At 39.8% G+C, this 19,415-nt stretch overlaps 1 protein-coding gene across 7 annotated transcripts; it reads right to left on the reverse strand.

Annotated features, from left to right (window-relative positions):
• Nucleotides 1–1,357: 1,357 nt before the first annotated feature.
• On the reverse strand, nt 1,358–17,344 carry LOC104932896 (multidrug and toxin extrusion protein 1). 7 transcript variants are annotated; one of them, XM_027273688.1, is made up of 18 exons: nt 17,287–17,344; nt 16,341–16,477; nt 6,833–7,019; nt 6,040–6,141; nt 5,837–5,905; nt 5,502–5,650; nt 5,331–5,373; nt 5,165–5,209; nt 4,735–4,832; nt 4,527–4,624; nt 3,712–3,893; nt 3,411–3,519; nt 3,117–3,192; nt 2,827–2,896; nt 2,603–2,735; nt 2,418–2,512; nt 2,251–2,311; nt 1,358–2,162 (listed from the first exon to the last, which is right to left on the reverse strand). In XM_027273688.1, exons 3-18 carry the CDS (start codon nt 7,016–7,018, stop codon nt 1,927–1,929), a joined length of 1,752 nt encoding a protein of 583 aa, XP_027129489.1. In that variant the 5' UTR covers nt 7,019; nt 16,341–16,477; nt 17,287–17,344; the 3' UTR covers nt 1,358–1,926. The 7 variants fall into 7 exon arrangements, with proteins under 7 accessions (XP_027129489.1, XP_027129488.1, XP_027129490.1 ...); XM_027273687.1 differs by having other exon boundaries at nt 16,341–16,481; XM_027273689.1 differs by having other exon boundaries at nt 16,341–16,481; nt 17,276–17,344.
• Between the last annotated feature and the right edge of the window lie 2,071 nt (nt 17,345–19,415).

Consider the following 19,415-nt stretch of genomic DNA (forward strand, 5'->3'; position numbering starts at 1 on the left):
CACACAATTGTATTTGTGCATATGCAGTAACATACAGTCCTGTACTGTGTACATCAATAATGTGTAATATTATTATGAGCAGCCATAGCTGCTGAATTTAGCTGAATTCTAGGTATGTTATTGTACTCATGGTGACACAGCTAAGAAGTTAATGTGAGATTTCTTAAGCCAGTCTATCGATATTGACAAGCAAATCTTTACACAGTCACTTGTTAATGATGCCACAGCATGTTACTGATTGCAGTCTCTGGAGGTGAGCGGGCCAAGATTACAGTCTCTGTGAGGAGCCTGGCAATGTCTCCGCTGATGAGCGAGACTGAAGCTCAGATGACGATGTAACCACGTATGAATCAAGCCTGATTTACATGTTGAATAACGCTAAATTAATATGCAAATCTTTAAGTGACTGTTGCAAACATCAATGTGTTGAGAGCCAGAGCTGATGTCAGTTTGAAGAGCGCAGTGGCTCATGAATGGAGACTTTTATGAAGACCTCTGAAGTAAAAACTCCTTTAAAGTTATTACCTACTGAAAATAATAAAGTGGAATAGGCAGTGGTTAGTCTGTTATTAAAAAAAAAAAAACAGTCCCTTCAGGAGAGCCTCACTGTGACCTAAATTCAATATGACTGGAATGAATTAGTAGGTAAGAATTGAAAAAAAAAAAAAAAAAAAAAACGTAATGTGTGAATGTACTAGTATTTACCAAAAATGTAACTCTATGTCAGAAAGTGAATAAGGTCATTTCCCAAAAAGTCAAGCCATTGATTTCACTGGATCACCATACATGTACATATTTCAGAAAATCACACATGTGGTTAATTGTTTGCTGTTAAACAGGGTGAATGTTTTATTTAGAAGCAGGCTATAACTGTGAGGCCTGAGATAGCTAGTTATCTGCTCCTGCACAGTATGAACAGGTGGCTGATTTGCTCAGTTTGACATGTCTTCATCCGGGAGCATGTTGCAGTGTGTGCCTGCAGACCTTTCATTATCATCAAATTTGGCAGCACAGATCAAAGGACAGAAAAATAAACCACAGAAGAAGAGCATCTTTTCTGTCTTTGATGATGAAAGCACACATCCGCAGATGCGCTGTAGCCTAAATATAGCATTTAATAATGCTATTTCTAATTGTGGCAACCAGACTATATATTTCACAATGAGAACATATATTTTGTCTTGATTAAAGCCTATCTTACACAGCATGATTATATATAAAACGTATGTTTCAGTTATTTTCATTGGCTGCCTCATTTACATCATGTTCTCAGTTAGATTTTGCAAAATGTGACTAATGTTACAACTCTAAAGTGACTGCGTTTGATCTATTTAAAAATAGATGAAAGCAACAAAGATCTAGAAAAAGCGGCAACATTTTTAATATAATAGAACTTCTTTCTGACGATAATTATAACAGAGTATGCAGTAATGACAGGGAATGAAATAATAATCAAAGCGGATCTGAACTCTTTCACAGCAATTATATTAAGTTTTCAAAACTGTGGAAAAATTCCATTCAGTTAAATTAGTTAGTTAGCAAATTTAGTAACAGTCATTCAAACGCTATTAGGTCTTTCCATCAGTGCACAACAAATGACCTGGAACTCTGTAAATGTGGGAGTATGGAAATGGAAATTACAAAACTGATATTAAATGGGCTGATACTCTAAAATGGAAGCTGCTTCTTCTCTGTCATCTTTGTCATTTGAACTTTTAAGAACCAAATTTGTGTAAGCAGACAGAACTTGTTGTGGTAAATGTCATTTTTCGGCCGAGTGAAGGTGTTCATCTTGTCTGCACGTATTTTTGTCTTTTTTTCTTGCGACACGTGTCTTACGCTAAACGTCGTGATACATCTGAACTCGGAATGGAAACCTTACAGAGCTTGTGTGTTTGTTGCTGCAAACATTGGGTCTAATGATGGTCACTTGTCTAATTCAAGCAGGCTGGTGAGCAGCTCACTGATGAGATCCAGCAGCGAGAGGACGAACATGAGCACCACAGTGAGGCCACGTCGTACCACCAGCTGCCTGACTGACAAAGCCATGTCATCTGAAGTCTGCTGACCTGCACCAGGCACTTCCAGCTTCCCCTCTGTTAGACTCAAAGAATTAGACTGACTGGTCTTTATGTGGGAATGTTTCTCATCAGAGGCCATGGCTGAAATGAAGTGACATGCAAAATGTTAGTGGTGCAACAATTGATGTCTATATTTAGCTGTAAACTAGGTAGAATAACTTGTGTTTACCGTTGTTTTCTATCCCAAAGATATTCCTCTCTGTAATGTAGACTCCTGCTCTTACCAGTGCCTTTTCAAAGATATTGAAACAACAAAAACAGTACACCACATTGTTGAATTTGCACAGTTGTATCCACATAAGCAATGGCACCGTATTTATTGAAGTAGTTACTCACCTCTTTAGTGGCTTTCTTCCAGTTTAGTTTCCACAGGAAAAGTGTAAAAAATATGGACTGCATCACAATACTGATTAACAACCCTGACCACATCCCTACAACAGAGATGAAATGAAGGTAGTGTATTAGTTTGAGTGGAAATATGATTAGATTGTTTACTTAATAAACATTTCATTTGTAATCACCAAGAATGCCCAGTTTGACGGGGAACATCAGAGACACTCCAATGGGGAGCCCAATGAAGTAGAAACCAACCAAGCTACACACAGCACCAACCATTTGCTTTCCTGTCCCCCTGACGACACCTCCTGCTACACCCTGTGGATGTAAAACAAAGAGAAATCTGTCCCAACTGATCAGGTTTATTTTGCCCAGTGGGAGAGATAAAGCGACTTGTACAAATTCTCACCGCATAAGCCTCAGCAACATGGATGAAACCATACATTTTCATGATATCAGTCACCCTCTGAAGAATATCTCTAAAAGCAAAATGCAAATACAGATATGAAAATTAAATTCTAACAAACACCTACTTGTGCAATCCCTGTTGTCAAGGGTCAGTGTCCTCTGAGGTTAATACATGATGAATTAAGCTTTCTGTGTATAAGTGTCAATATGTTAGCTATGTTAAGGAGTTGTTACTGAGGTAAGAAAACAAAAAGGATGAATGTTTGGGTAATTGTCAAAATCTGTACTCACTTTTCTGAGGTGAAAATGTAACCAACCACATCCTTAGACACACCAAGACAAGCTCCAATGAAACATGAGACAATGACTGGATTGGGAAGCACATGATTAGACATCTAAACACATGACCTGCCTTAGCATACATTTTAAATTAACATGTGACAGACAGTCAACAGAACATTTAAACGGATAAAAACAACACATAAATTTAGGCCCATGTAGCCTCTCCTCTGTAGTATAACTCAGCACAGCAGTCATTGCCTCCGCTGTGGTGGAGATTTGCCAGACTACATATTTAGTTCATACATGCACAGATGACGGAGATCTTGCCGGACAACTTGGCTTGCTCTGTGTTCCCAGCACCAAGAGCATTTCCAACTCGCACACTGGCAGCGACACTGAAACCCATTGGAAACTGCGGGATGGGAAGGAAAGATTTGTAGGTATCATCCTGTGAATCCAGACCATTCAGGTATCCACACAAATACTTCATCACCATACAGTGTTGTTCACCAATGCATCCTTACTACAAGAAAAAAAAAACAATGTAAAAGGAAAAGTAAAAGAATTTTACTTTTACATTGTAAAAGGAATGTAAGGGAATTACCATGTAAACGATAGCAGCCAGGTTATAAACTACAGACTGAGCTCCCAACTCAACCTCACTGATGATGCCTGCCAGAAACCCTACAATCTCATACAGCCACCACTCCAGACAATGCATCAGCATACTGGGAATGGCCAGTTTGAAGAAAGAACCCCACTCCTGCAGACAGTCTCTGGACCAGCCTACAGTAGGAGATGATAAAAGGTACAAAGTACTCAGTGAATTGTATTTATAGCCATTAAGACAGCAAACAGACCTGATGTTTCTCTGAAGAAGAGTGAGGCTTCTTCACAGTGGAAGAGGTGTGAGGCTGTTGTTAGGCACAGTGGTGCTTTCATCTAAATGGTAAATATTAGCATGCTAACACACTCACAGTGGCAATTTGAACATGCTGATATTCATCAGGATTTATTTAACATCTAGTACACTTAACATCTAGTGTAGCATTTGCTAATGAGTGCTCGAAGCTGATAGTGTCATTAGTTTGATTAACAGAAACAAACTCAAGTTTGAGATATCAAGTTAACAGGACATTACATGTTTTATGTCATAGTTAAATTCCACTTCGGTTTACAGACCTATAATTCTTTATATAATATATTGAATATCATATATTCATATATATTATTTGAAACAATAAAATAGGAACAGTGTTCAGTTTCTACATGGCCAATTGATTAGCATAATAGCCTTATTTATGTAGTATGTACACAGCAGGTCAACTCAACTCAACAACACAAAACTGTTATTACACATTTCTTTCCAGAAATCTTTCAAGACATTATGCCTATAGTAGTTTAATCCCTTAAACTTACCCTTCCATGTAGCTTTGTGAAGTCCCCTGAAGCAGATGTACACAAACAAGAACACACCCAAGGAACACTGCGAGATGGCATTGGCAGCTGCAGATCCACTTTAATGGTGTTGAGAGGAATAAACAACAACAAAAAAGGTAGAAAAATATTAGTCATTGTCAAATCCTAAAAAAATCTCTAGTTGAAGTTGACTAGTGGATGTACTCACGCAACCCCCAGATCCAGAACACTAAGGAAGATGTAGTTGATTATTGCATTGATAACATTCCCCATGGCTCCAGATATCACCTGAGGCCATATGATGCCCTGTGAGGCAAAAGACACAACAAACTGTTTTAAAGCTGTCTGTTACTTTCTCACAGTACATACACACACACTCATGCATACATGCGAACCTTACTAACCGGGGACGCGTCATTCTATAGTAGCCAAGTGGTGACTAGTGTTTCTGGTGATTTTAAAAATACAAAAATTAAATAGAAAATTTAGTTTTAAGGTATTTTACAACTAAGAGAGCACGCATACACAGACAGACACACACACACACACACACACACACACAAAATGATCTCATTACTGACAAACTTTCATTATTTTGTTTCACACCAGTGGTCTTAAGTGGAAGTCATTAAAAGCACCTGATTCTGAAGATACTTCGCTTGCAGTTGGTACATGAAGGCAACCTGCAAAATGATGATGATGATGAATGGGGTTAATTAGATCCATATTGCAACATAACAACGGCATATATGGATGGAGACACAGAAAAACATTTTGTACATCTTTGGAGGAAGCTGAACTCACTGGCAGAGATGGCATAAAGATCTTCACATATAGTTGGGAGAGTCTTCATGGCAGACAAAAAAAAGGGAAATACATGCTAATATCACACTTATTATGTTAATTCATGAGTAATAAGTGTATATGTAGCATTTGAAGTTATATACCACCATGTGTGAAGTAGAAATGATTCACCTGGCGACCTCTGGGCTCTGTCTGACAGCCAGCAGAATGGGTTGAGTGTTAATGAGGATGGCCCAGCAGGGGAAACAGGCTAAGAGCAGAATCAAAATTCCCCTTTGGAGTATCACTCCTACACACTTTAGATTACCACTCCCATAAGTCTGCAAGAAAGGGGTCAGAAAAGCAGGAAAATAATACTTGCTTGTGTGCAAGGAAAAGGGCAAAACTGACATAGGAGAACAAATCTGAAAGGGCAGATATACAACGGTAACTTTTGTTATGATATGGCGCTATATAAATAAAATTGAATTGATTTCTATAAATATATGATAATAATAATTGACTACCTGAGATATGAGAGTATCACATGTTGATGCCAAACCACAGCCAATGGAAATACCTGTGACATTTATTACCTATATAAAATGAAATATTATTACTTCAGAAAGAGAGAGAGAGAGACAAACATGCTTGGATAGTCTGATGTTTGAATAAAACCTTGAAATTTAGATTAAAAAACAAATGAAATGAAAACAGAAACACAACTCACTGCTATCGCTAATGCCACCCCTGCCAGCTCTGTCTTCCCCAGGTGACCACAGAACACCATGCTGACGAAACCGATCAGGAAAGTCATCAACTGTGAAATAAACTGATAAACAAAATCACGCTCCCTCATTTTCATAACCATAAAAAACATTAATGAAACATGAATGAAATGTTTAACTCTACATGCAGCACATACATTGGCTGATTGAGTTATTATTCATCATTAAAATAAAAACATTGTTTCAAAAGGCGTCGAGGTAAGAAAACATTCCTATTAGCTCTGGCAGCTGACATGTGCTACACTTTGGTTTTACTGCAGATCCTTTGTATTTCTAAACATCTTTACTATCTCTCCTTTCTACTTTAGAAAATAGTTTGAGTGGTTGCTCATGGAGCTTTTTGACAACCTTTGGCAGCAAAAGGTTTGCACAAAAGGAAACTTAATGTCTTTGTCTATCAAGTTCTGGGTATGTGCAATGAATAGGAGTCAGTGAAAGTCTGGTTAGTTTAGTTCTGAGAAATACTAAACAATTTTTCTATTATTATTTCTTATTATAACTATTATAATTCTCATGGAGACACTTGAACATGCGATTTATTTCTATAGCAGGGTATACATTTATGTGTATCACTTCTTCTAGAACATCTTCAGGCAAATTGAAATTATTAACTGGTTTACCACAATCCTCATATTAAAAGCAGTAAAGCATTTTAAAATTAAAACAAATATTCACTTTATCTTGGTATAAGTCGTTAAGAGTTGGTCACTATGTTACATCTAAACACAATCTTACCACAGGTCCTGCCAGTTTTAAAACCTGAACTGTTTCATTCTTGTAGTCCACAGGTACCCAGAGGCTGATGCTTTTCAGCCAGGATCCGCAGCATGAGTCAACACTGTGAGCAGCGGGAGGTGATTCGTCTGTTTCGTGCTGTCCATTTACTCCCCGACAAGTATTTTTTGTAGCTAAATCTTCCATACTAAAATGAGATTTGGCAGAAAACAGAACTCAATCCTAAAACTGAATGATAGTACAGTACAGAACACTTCCCTTTAGACACAGACAAGAAGGCTGGGAGTAATCAATAACCAATTAAATGTCTTGCCATCTTGCTCTCTGTCTGTGAGAGGGCATATAAAGTGCTGGGGCATTGCTAAAAGTCAGATTTCTCTACTCTCTCCCACAGTCCCACAAGCATTCCTCCAGAAACTTTAAAAACTGAAACTAAAGCCAGTTGTTTTTCTTTCAGTTGCTCTGAACATCATCACTGTTTCAACACAGCACAAAGAAATGAAACGCTTTTGGTCAAAGTGTGAATGCACATGTCTATAATTAAACACATTGTATGAGTAACAGGGCTCAACCTGTTTAACCCTCTATGAAACATTGATGGAAGGTGGCAGTTAGGACAGAGACGATTTTACTGTAGAGAATATAGTTATGAAAGTCGTCTCCCACTGCTTCAAACCACAGAGAAAGGTGACTTAAACAGTACAAGGAAATGGAACATTATCTACTGTCACTGGTCATATCTATGGATTTCCCCCCCTTTTTTGGCATAGATTGCAAATGAATCTGTTTTAGTTATATGTACAACTCAAAATCTTGATGTGACACAATTTTGTCATAAAACCAAAACAACTACGAGAGACCACATTTACATTATATTCATAGTAATCTGACCCATTGATTAGAGCAGCTTTAAAAGTCCAGTGTATAAGAAGAAAGAAGCACTACTTTACACAACTCAGCAGCTGAACATGGGCAATAATTAAAACTACCTACACATTTTCTGCTAGAAAAGAAAAGGGAAAAAAAAACACTCTTGCTGTCGGCTATTAAACCGTTTAATGACAGCGACAGGAAGAGCTGACATGTTTCTCACTGTGTCTGTCACCATAAAACAACACACATGATTGTTTCTTGTCACCTCATCATATAGTATGTTATATTCTTCCTCCCCATAGTAAGGGGTGAGGTCTGCTTGTGGCTATGAGAACCTCCCATTGGGTGGTGCTGTTTTGCTCCAGCTGAAAATCAAACGCTCAAAATTTCTGGTACATCAGGCTGTTTTACTGAACTTTGAATCGATCTCTAATCATTTAATCAAACGATACAAACATTTGTTTCTTCTTTAGCTGATTCAAATCATTAAAGATACTAAAGCAAACCCTGCAACATACGTCGAACATATTGTCAAACAGTTCTTTTTTTTTTGCAATTCCAACTGTTTTCTTTGCCTCGGGTGCCAACGGCAGAAGACAAGAACAGAAAAGAGAGAGGGGAAATTAACGGAGGCCAACGGGAGAGGAACGGGGTGACACCTTGTGTAGGCTCTCATTCATTTTCCTGGTTCAGTGATGCAGCAAGGCCCACCAGGTCCACCCACCCACCAAATTGTATTCCTCCGGCTCCCCCATCCCAACCACACGCACAGAATCACACACACACGTAAATATGTTCCACCAACCAGCGGGGCCGGCGTCCGCTGTGACGTCACACTGCAGTTCTTCTTCTCGGGCTCCACTGGATGACAGTGGCGAGTCACTGCTTACACATGATGAGCCGTCATTCATAATGGCGGCCGCTCAAGAGTGTGTGTACGTGAGTGCATTTGTATATGCGTTAGTGTTTGCGTGCATTTGTGTTTGGGTGGGGTTTGTGCCTGATGGGTAGCGATGGGGTTTTGAGGAAGTAGAGAGGGTTTATTGGAGGGGGTAGGAGGGTTTGATGGAGGTGTGGGAGGCGGGGGCGGGCAGTAAAATCGCAAATGAGAGGAAATTGTTTTGATTCACAGCAGATTTGGTGGAGTGAGATAAGGGCTGATGACGGTGGCTGGTGGTGTGATTAGGATTAGGTTGGGGGGGGGGGGGTAAGGGTTTGGAGAGAGTAGAAGGTGGTGGTGAGGAGGGGGATGCATGGAAAAGGGTTTTAGGAGGGGTGAGAGTATTTGCACGCACAGTGTCACTGTGTGTGTGTGTGTTGTGTGCATTTATCTGTGTGTGTATAGGTTGTGATTTTTTTTCCTGACTATGAGAGAGGGGAATTGAGGGAAAGATGAGGAGATGGGTGATTTAGATAATGGCGGCCAGAGAGAGCGGACAGGGGCAGAGCGTGTCACATAGAAAGATGGAGTACGATGGAACAAGAAAGAGTGGATGAGACAAAAGAAGTGAACATTTGATAGAGAGGCAAAAAAAAAAAAAAGGCAGACACAGTGCAGAGGGTATACAGGGAGGGGGGGTGGGTTTGCAGGCCGTGGATGAGAGGATGGATGAGGGGAGGGACGTTGAAAGAGTGCCAGAGTGATTTTCGACGTGTTCTCTCCCTCCTTTGTTGGTTATGTTGTGGGTAGATTTGATGGCGAGGGCTTTAGGGGGTTTTGGAGGGAACAATGACGCAGAGGGACCCATCACGTCTGCTCCAGCTGATAATGATGATGCCTAAAGATGATAACAATAATAAGTATCTTCTAGTGGAAACCTGAAAAACCACCGGCATGTGATGCATACGTCACATATTATCACACATGACACACTGCAATGGACACACAGACGTGGCTATCTCACGTTGGCAGTGTGTGTGTGTGTGAGGGTGGTCAGAGGGAGCGAGCGAGACACAAAGAGAGACAGACGTGGAAACAGAGAGAAAAGGGGGAGCGGGGAGGAAAAATGGATTAAGCTCAGAGTCCATCACCTGCATTCACTTGATATTCGCATACGGGACAAACGTAGGAGATGGGCGCTGAAAGTCAAAAACAAAATGAATGCATTTATAGCTGCCTCAATTGTATGCGAGCAATCTTGTGTAATTTTGCTTTTATCAGCACAGGCTGAAAAAAAAAAAAGGGAGAAGGGCAGCCACACAGAGAACACTGTGCCCGACTGAGAAGCATTATTTTGAGATGTGGTAAAACCTGAATGAACCTGAATCTGGTGGGAGGGGTAGGGGTGGTGGTGGTGGTGGTAGGGGGTTTGTCTCACATATTTTTGACCACATTTTCAGTTTAAATCTATACAATGTCGAGAACTTCATTTTTAGAATTGAAGTCTTTGTCAAAGGAACAAATAATTGAGGCATGGACTCACAAGAAAAAAAAAAAAAGACGATATAGATGAAAAGTAATTCAGCCATGACTAAAGCAGATGAAAATTTGCCGTCTGCTCTTCTGATGATGTGTGAGCTTTTGAATTTCTTTGGTGAGTCATATAGAAATTACTTGAGATAGTCAGAGCGATGATGCACTCACATTGTGTACTAGGTGCTAAAAATATGGTTTGATGTTTTGAGAATTGAAACTTTGTGAGGAGGGTTGACAGCAGAGGTAAGCTATTTTTCTTCAGAAAAAAAAGAAATTACAATCATACCATGTAATTGTCAAGTCTCTCAGGTAATCAGATTACATTATGATTTAATGAATTTCTTCTTTGACCTGCTAAAACAGGCATGATAGGAGCACGTTATGATTGCACAGTTGATTTAGCACTGCTGTCCTAATGCAATGGCCGACAAGCCATCTCAAATGCCACCAAACCTGATTTGTCTTCCGTGACTCATCCAGCCTCTAAGACAATGCGGCACCGTGCTGCCTGGTCCCTCATGACACACTGTCCTTTCCATAGCACCCTTGATGAAGTTGCAGGTTTGTCCGCAGGGGTAAACACATGCAGACAACACCAAAGGATGTTCAGGGACCGCTCACACATGCAAAGACAAGAGAAGAAGAGAACAATATCTGGCAGAGATCAGAAGAAGTAAACAGGTTTTTGAGGACATCTTGTATGACTCAGTCAAGAGCCTCCCATTAAGCTCACGGCGGTTATTACATGTGACTGTGTGTTTTTGTTGGGTGCGTGATGGGGTTGGAGGGCTGTATTATATATGACACATTCATGCTTGGAAATGATTCTGTGCTTTGTTGACTCATAGACTGAAGAGGCTCATTGACTGTGGCAGCTGGTTGACCTTGGAGAGAAGGCAACCTGTTTCTCTCACTTTCACTTTCACCCTCGGGAGCTTCATTTATTTATTTTTTTTCTCCTCGTGTCTGAGGAAGTCAAGCGGGAGATGTACGATCTGACGTGAGAGTCGAGGGAGGAGGGCGGCACCTGGCCTCACCTACAGCACAACGCACCTAAAACAAAGCAGCAGCTTGTGACGCTTTGAGAGTCCCTCAGCTCTTTAAATCGATTCTTACACACTGTGACAAGTGGCTTAAAATAACTAAGCGGTATCTGCTGTTGGAGTTAGTATATCTGCTCCATCTAAACGATCTCTGATTCAGCCTCGTGGGCTTCATCACAGCATGTGAACCACCTTTAACATTTACAACATACAACCCCAATTCCAAAAAACGCCAGATGCTGTGTACAGCGTAAATAAAAACAGAATGCAATGATTTTCAAATTCTTTTCGACTGACATAAAACAGACCATTCAGACAGATGAAACTGATACAGATTAACTGATTAAAAAAGAACACTTTGAAAGTTGTGTGTAATGCTCAAGAAACACCTAGTAGCAGGTTCACTGGTAAACAGGTTCATTTCTAATGGGTGATGGTATCATGACAGGGATGGAGGGGCATTCTCACAAGGCTAAGTCGTCCACAAGCAAAAATGAGGTGAGGTCCACTACTTCCAAAATCTGTCCACTATGTTTTGGAACAATGTTTCTCAATATACAATGTCAAGGAATCTAGGGATTTTACCATCTACGGACTGTAATATCATCAATGAACAAGAAAGAACCAATCTAACGCTGCATTAACAATGATTGTACGGCTCTAGAAAAACACTTTGTTAAACCATTGTGGGTAAACAAATGCAAGTGCAGGTTCTACAATGTGAAGAGAAAGCCACACTTTAACAACATCCACTTCTCTGGACCTGTGCTCCTTTTAGATGGACTGACTGATCTGATGAGTCTACATTTCTGAAATCATGGATGTTGTGTCCTCTGGATTTCATTTACATTTCACACAGCGTCACGAGCTTTTTGGAATTTTGGTTGTACATGTGCATTAACACCAACAATGACTTAGGAGGTTATTTTCATATCTGTAGGAAAGTATGATATTTTTAGTGTAAATGTACAGTACATGAAGAGAGAGAGAGTGAGATGAATCTTTTCTGCATTTACAAAATCACGCTTGGGCCAGGGCAGGATTTGGTCCGGTGTGGATATTTGTCCACGTGTTTGAACAGAGTTTGGCCAAATATGTGCTCAGAGTCTGCAGTTAAAGGTCACAACCAGAGAATTAAAAAAACAAAAAGGTTGGGTCACATAAAGACGACTAAGAGACCAATTCCACCATTGTTTTCTCAACGATATAAAGTTTCCAACTCAATAAGTGGTAGTGAGATATTAATTATCAATATGTCTCTCATTGACAGTGTTGCCATAGCAATGCCGTGAAAAAAGCTAATAGCTGTTCTGTGGTCTTTCACACCTGAATTACATTCACATTTAGCCATTTAGCTGACGCTTTTATTCAAAGCGACTTACAAAAAAGGGAAACAATCAAGGTACAGTGCGACAAAGACATGTTAGTGCAGCAATAAGTACTACTCATAGAATTAATGTTTCCAGTCTGCAGGAGGTTGCATAAACCACTTAACTCAAATGTTCCCAAGATGATGCTGTAAAAGACGCACATGTCCATGAATAAAGGAGCACCTCGGAGTCATTTGAACAAACTGCACATACTGTATATACCCACACAGGGACTAAAGATATGATAGTGAGAACACCAGTGGTGATGATGATGATGAGGAGGAGCAGCTCACTACTCCATACAGAGGTTTGAGGGTTTTTTTTTTACTGCTCTTAGGGAACCTAAAGCTGCACACCCAGCTACTACTAATTCAAATGGACTGAATTAATCTCATTCATGTTCGGGGACATGAAAGTGGATGGAGGAAATTGAGGAGGGGAGTGAGGTGGTAGTGGTGGTGGGGGCGGAGCTGAGGTGGGAGGGGTGCTGCGTGTTGGTGATGAGGCTTGAAAAGAGATGAAGCTGGCTGGGGAGGGAGGGATGGAGGGAGGGTGGTGGTGGTGGTGGTGGTAGGGAGGACTGGAGAGTGTGAGTTAAACGCAAAGAGAATTAGAATGAATGATGACAAGATCTGCTCCTTATTTTCCATCTTTTCTTTATCCTCACCGTGGGATCCAGGCAGACGGAAAGCTAATGTCGCTCTCTACATGATGTCAACAACAGCAGACATTACGAGTCAGATATTTCACATTCGTACAAAAACACAGTGTTACCCACCAGCGATGGCCTGACAGTTTGGAAATTAGCTAATGTTGCTGTTGAAAGGCTCACCTGATTTTCTGTCAGGCTGCAGAGGAAATGCTTTGTTTTTGTTTTACAGTAACCTTGTGCTGTCTGACAGCCAATGACTAATGAGGTAGTTTAACATACAGCTTTGCTAGAAAGTCCTTTGTCACTGAGGGAAAGAAATGTCAGATATTTGTGATTAAGAAATCAGGACATTCAGTGTCAAGTTCCCGAAGAAACAGTTAAAGGTTAGCTTTGTTTCTTCCTCTTTACCAATATGTAGTTTCAATATGTAGATGTGCAAGACAATTTATATTAGTTAGTGTTGAGTGTAGTTGTTAATGCTATGATGAATATTTTATAATGTTCGTCCTGCACAAGTACGTGAATTTGATTTATTTTGTTTTTCTTTATTATTTTGTCTTGACGCATCAAAGGGCACTTCTTCTGGTTCGTAACAGTGACACTGAGGTAATTTACATTTAATGTGATTTTCTTTTCTATTGTGACCTTTTCCCAATTCTTTCTCTCCATTATGTCTCCATTCGCTTCAGTTTTATGTATCCAGTTGGTGTTTGCACCATTAATAAAACCCTCAGGTGGATTTGTCACATTTGTGTAGGTACTGATACAAGGACAACCCTTCAAACTGTGTTTAAGTGCCTTTATTGATATTTTTTTAGAGCTGCGACAATAAATCAAATTATCATTCAAAGGGAAATGAATCGCTATTTTAATGAATCGATTAATCAGGTGCTCAAAGGTGAGGATTTGCTTCTTTTCTTGGTCTGACATTAAAGTATACTAAATATTTTTTGGCAAGTTAGTCGAACAAAACAAGACATAAACAAAAAACACAGAGAAGAATGATCAGATTCATGAATTTCATTGATAATGAAAATAATCATTTGTTGCATGCCTAATAATTTTCTCAAGTATAAACCTGGTATGTCTGTAAATGTATGTGAATGTGTGAAAATTGAATAACTTCACATTGATCACAGCATATTTGACGCAGCCTTTACAAGCCCGACCTAACAGAGGCAGAGCACGAGGGAGCAGCAGAAGCAAATCTGTATACAGATGGCTCATTTAAACCACAGATTTTATTTAAACTAATTGCAAGGGCAGCAACATCATGCCGGTAGTAAACTAATTTCTGTCTTTCATTAACATTTTGCTCAACAGTTCATGTTAATCATCGCATTGATATCATGAATTCACCAGGGAAGGCTTTAAAAGGTCGAATCATTTTGTGGTTTCTTTTGATTTTTAAATTCCATCAAGCTCTTTTTATTTTCACCCGTGCATTCAGCAGAAGATAGTGTTTCAGATGTGACAATACGACACACTCGCTGAATGCAGTAGTGTTTCAGATGTGACAATACGACACACTCGCTGAATGCAGTTTATGAGACAATATGTCATTGTAACTACACAGCTGTGGGCTGTGATTGCAAAGCCTGTCTCTTTTGGGTTTGTGCGTATATGTGTGTGTGTGTGTGTTGCCTACAGGTGACTCATCGCACTGCAGATGACCACAATGTTTTTCTGCTGCTTGAGCGTTCATGGCTTTCTTTCTATCTTTCTCTCGTAGGTCTCTCATTTTCTCCATATTTCTCCTTGATTTATGTTTCTATATTTCTATTTATTAGCTCTCGCTTTCCATCAGTGCTTTCTTTACTGTGTTACAAGCCTTTATCCCCAGATTACATAATGTCCTGTCCATCTCATACAATTCTGTCTGGATGGAGATGGAACAAATACAGAGAGACAAAGAACGTTCACGTGTTGAGAACATTTCATACGATGTCTTTCTGGTTTTGCTACATTGCACCTGCGAAGGCTGCCCACCAGCAGCAGACCATTCATCCAGCCCAGGTATAATGAGCCATAATGTCATGTTACGATATGACTGGCATGGCTAGTATCACAGAGAGGGGCGGCGAGAAGTGCTGGTGACAGGGCGAGAATGAACGAGAGGCAGGGAGGGGGGGTAATAATGATGATGATGGTGATGATGATGGTGATGAGGGGCCATGAGCCGAAACAAAGGCAGAATGACACACACACAAAAAGGTGAGGTTCAATTTGTGCCTTCCACCTCATTTTCTGCTTCCCCTCTCCCACTTTTCCTCTCTCTCTCTCTCTCTCTCTCTCTCTCTCTCTCTCTCACACATCAATCATACATCCATTTACCCCATCCCTCTCTCCCTCTCAATTAGTCTCTCCTCCTTTTCTTGTCTACTGCTCTCCTGTCATCGGCATCTATTGTCACGCTCTGTGTTTTTAAGGTTTTCTCTCCATCTGTACACATTCATGTCCCATTAATACATGCTACCAACTTAGCTTCTTCCCCGGAGTTTTCTGGGATTTTTCTCTGCTTTCCCCTCAGGCATGTGGTTCATTGTGGTGCTGTAGCCCTGACTAGACGTCCCCAACAAAGTACTACTTATTATGTGTGTGGTTATTATTATTAACATATATATATATAATATATATATCTATATATATAATATATATATTATATATATAGGAAGTTTTTCCTTGCCACTGTCCCCAAGTTCTTGCTCATGGTGGGAATTGTTGAGTCTCAGTGAATAAGATTAAAGAGTACGGTCTAGACCAGCTCTATATAGAAAGGCCTACATTAAGGTCTTATGTACAGTACAGAGTAAGCATCTAAAAAGTGATAAGAATTATTATTAGTATTATTCAAAATGTTGTAATTTAAGTTTTTGTACATTTTCCTGATTTCCTGTTTGGTTTGAATTGGGTGTAGTTATATTATCAAATTTATTATGTAATTAATTCTGTGAACAATTAAAAAAAAAATCCATGTCAGTTGTCCCGTAAAGCAAAACCTCTCTCGCCGTAAACCAATCTGAGGCAGATAGATAATAAATAATAAACTGTCAAGAAAGGAAATATTCTTGCACGTAGTTTCTCTCTTTTACCGACTGCCATGTTGACTCATTGTAAAACACGCTTAATTAAAACTTTAAAAAATGAAACTTACCAAAACGTCTTGTCTTGTCTTTCTGTTGTTCCAACAATCACCGGTTTGGTTTGATTAAAACGTTAATTCACAGAGTGAGATGTGGAAATATTCTGGTGGCTTTGAAGAGAGCGTAGATAACAGCTTCAGTACCCCGGCTGTCTGAGAGCAAAGAAAAGCAATGAAAATATTCTAAATATAAATACACTTAAACTGATATTGATTATTTAAGTTGTTAAAATATGATTTGCTGCTTCTTGATCTACAGCAGTACACATCTTAGCTTCCGTACCGATGGAGCTGTCATTCAAAGCGTGATCTGTCACATCTACACAGTTTTCAGAAATGTATTTTCACTCAGATTTTTGTGGATGCTCAATGAGATACTGAATTTTCATGTCATATTTGCATTTTTACTAATTCAAGCCACATTTCCAGAAGCTTTTGTATCATTTTAAAATGTGTATTCTCTTCACCTTAATTTGAATAACAGGAAGTAAACATGCACAAAGTGACATGTAGGTGAGCTTTGACTTCACCTTTGCTAAAATAAGCATAATACTAACTTGAAAAATGTGATATCAAGTGTTTAGATGTGGAAAGACTGTATATGTATGTACATATGTGTGTAAACACATATCAATATCTTAGCGTACAATATTTATGAAAGCTTTATGCCAGAAAAATACTGATAAATTGATACTGTGTAAACACAGGTGCACATATAAGAGTTTTTTTGTTAACATACATTTAATTGTTCATTTTTCTGTAAAAAAAATAAAAAAAATAAAAAATAATAAACAGCTGCTAATAATTAGATATTCAATCATTTTACATCCATCATAATCAAAGCTTGGTTGATTGTAGATTAACCTAATCTTGGACATGCACTCGCAGACACACATACACACACTTACACACACACACACGCACACACGCACACACTCAGCATTTACATTGTAATTACCCCTGAGCCTCTCTTTAGGTCCCTGTGGGGCCTCAGGCTGAAGACGAGCTCAGAAGAGTCCCAGTTGTCCCATTGAGGAGATCATTAGCCTGGTTAGGGTAATCCACAACAATCTGTGTGTGTGCGTGCACAGGCGTTCATGTGTGCATCGGTGTGTGTCTCACTTGTGTGCTCATGCGTTAAGCAGCTGTTAAATGGACTCCACGGCCTTTAGTGTCCGTGGACATTAGCTTTATTGGTGTGATCTGAAAAGTTATTTAGTGACAGCTGGGATTTCCCTCCCCAGGGACGGGGCTCTGACGACTCATGATAGCAGACATGAATGAGAGGGGAAATAGGCGTTAAATTGAAAGACCTGGAAAACTGCCGGAAAAGCACCCCTGAATCCCTGACAAAAAAAAATACACACAACAAAGAAAATCTGCTAAAAGGATTTGTTATAAATGATCATTTCTTCTTTACTTTATGTATCAAGAAAAATAATTTTATTCATCTTCAATCAATAATTAAATATTTCATTTTGAAGGGAAATGAAACTCCACTGTGACAAACAAATAATTTGCACATCTTATATGAGCCATTTTTAACCTCTTGGCTCAGTCTTTGTCTCCACACATATAAAATTATAAATGCAACACATTTAACTGTGTTTTATTCAAAAACACTAAACGTGGATGTAATGCTGCTTGAGGCTGAGCTCATCCTCTTTAAAAAAACAAATATCCATTGTAACCCCTGTCTGAAGGGATGTACAGAGTTAGATTTCGGTTTCAGTTCTAGGATAGGACCAATCGCAGAAGAACTAGGAAATCGCTCACGCTTGTCTCACGTATTTTTGACCTACTTTTCAGTTTATTCAATCTATACCATGTCGAGAACTTCCTTTTTCGCATTGACGTCAAAGTCAATAATTGAGGCATGGACTCACAAGGACAAAAAAAAAGCGAATAGATGAAAGTAATTCACCCTGACTAAGCGGGGTGGGGGGGGGTAGATGAAAATTTTCCGTCTGCTCTTCTGTGATGTGTGAGCTTTTGAATTTCTTTGGTGAGTCCTCTAGAAATTACTTGAGATAGTCAGAGCGATGATGCACTTCACATGTGTACTGGTCCTAAAAATATGGTTGATGTTTAGGGAATTGAAACTTTGTGAGCGTGTTGACAGCAGAGGTAAGCTATTTTTTCTTCAGAAAAAAAAGAAAATTACAATCATACATGCCAAGTCTCTCAGTAATCAGATTACATTATGATTTAATGATTTCTTCTTGACCTGCTAAAACAGGGCATATAGGAGCATTTATATGCCACAGTGATAGCACTGCTGTCTAATGCAATGCGCCGACAAGCCATCCAACTGCCACCAACCTGATTGTCTTCCGCGTGACTATCCAAGCCTTAGCAATGCCGGCCACGTGTGCCTGTCCTCATGGACCACACTGTCCTTTCCATAGCACCTGATGAAGTTGCAGGTTTGTCCGCCGGGGTAAACACATGCAGACAACACCAAAGGATGTTCAGGACCGCTCACACATGCAAAGACAAGAGAAGAAGAGACAATATCTGGCAGAGATCAGAAGAAGTAAACGGTTTTGAGGACATCCTTGTATGACTCAGTCAGAGCCTCCCATTAAGCTCCCGGCGGTTATTACATTGACTGTGTGTTTTTGTTGGGCGTGATGGGTTGGAGGGCTGTATTATCTATGACACATTCATGTTGGAAATGATTCTGTGCTTTGTTGACTCATAGACTGAAGCGGTCATGACTGTGGCAGTGGTTGACCTTGAGCAGAAGTCACCTGTTTTCTCTCACTTTCACTTCCACCCTCGGGAGCTTCATTTATTTATTTTTTTTCTCCTGTGTCTTAGGAAAGTCAAGCGGGAGATGTACGGTCTGACGTGAGAGTCGAGGGAGAGGGGCGGCCACCTGGCCTCACTTACAGCAAAAGCCACCTAAAACAAAGCAGCAGCTTGTGACGCTTTGAGAGTCCCTCAGCTCTTTAAACCGATCCTTACACACTGTGACAAGTGGCTAAAGTAATCTACGCGGTATCGCTTGTTGGAGTTAGTGTATCTGCTCCACTCTAAACGATCTCTGATTCCGCTGTGGCGCATCACAGCCATGTGAACCAC

This window comes from Larimichthys crocea, chromosome XXII, assembly GCF_000972845.2.
Source record: "Larimichthys crocea isolate SSNF chromosome XXII, L_crocea_2.0, whole genome shotgun sequence".
NCBI lineage: Eukaryota > Metazoa > Chordata > Actinopteri > Sciaenidae > Larimichthys > Larimichthys crocea.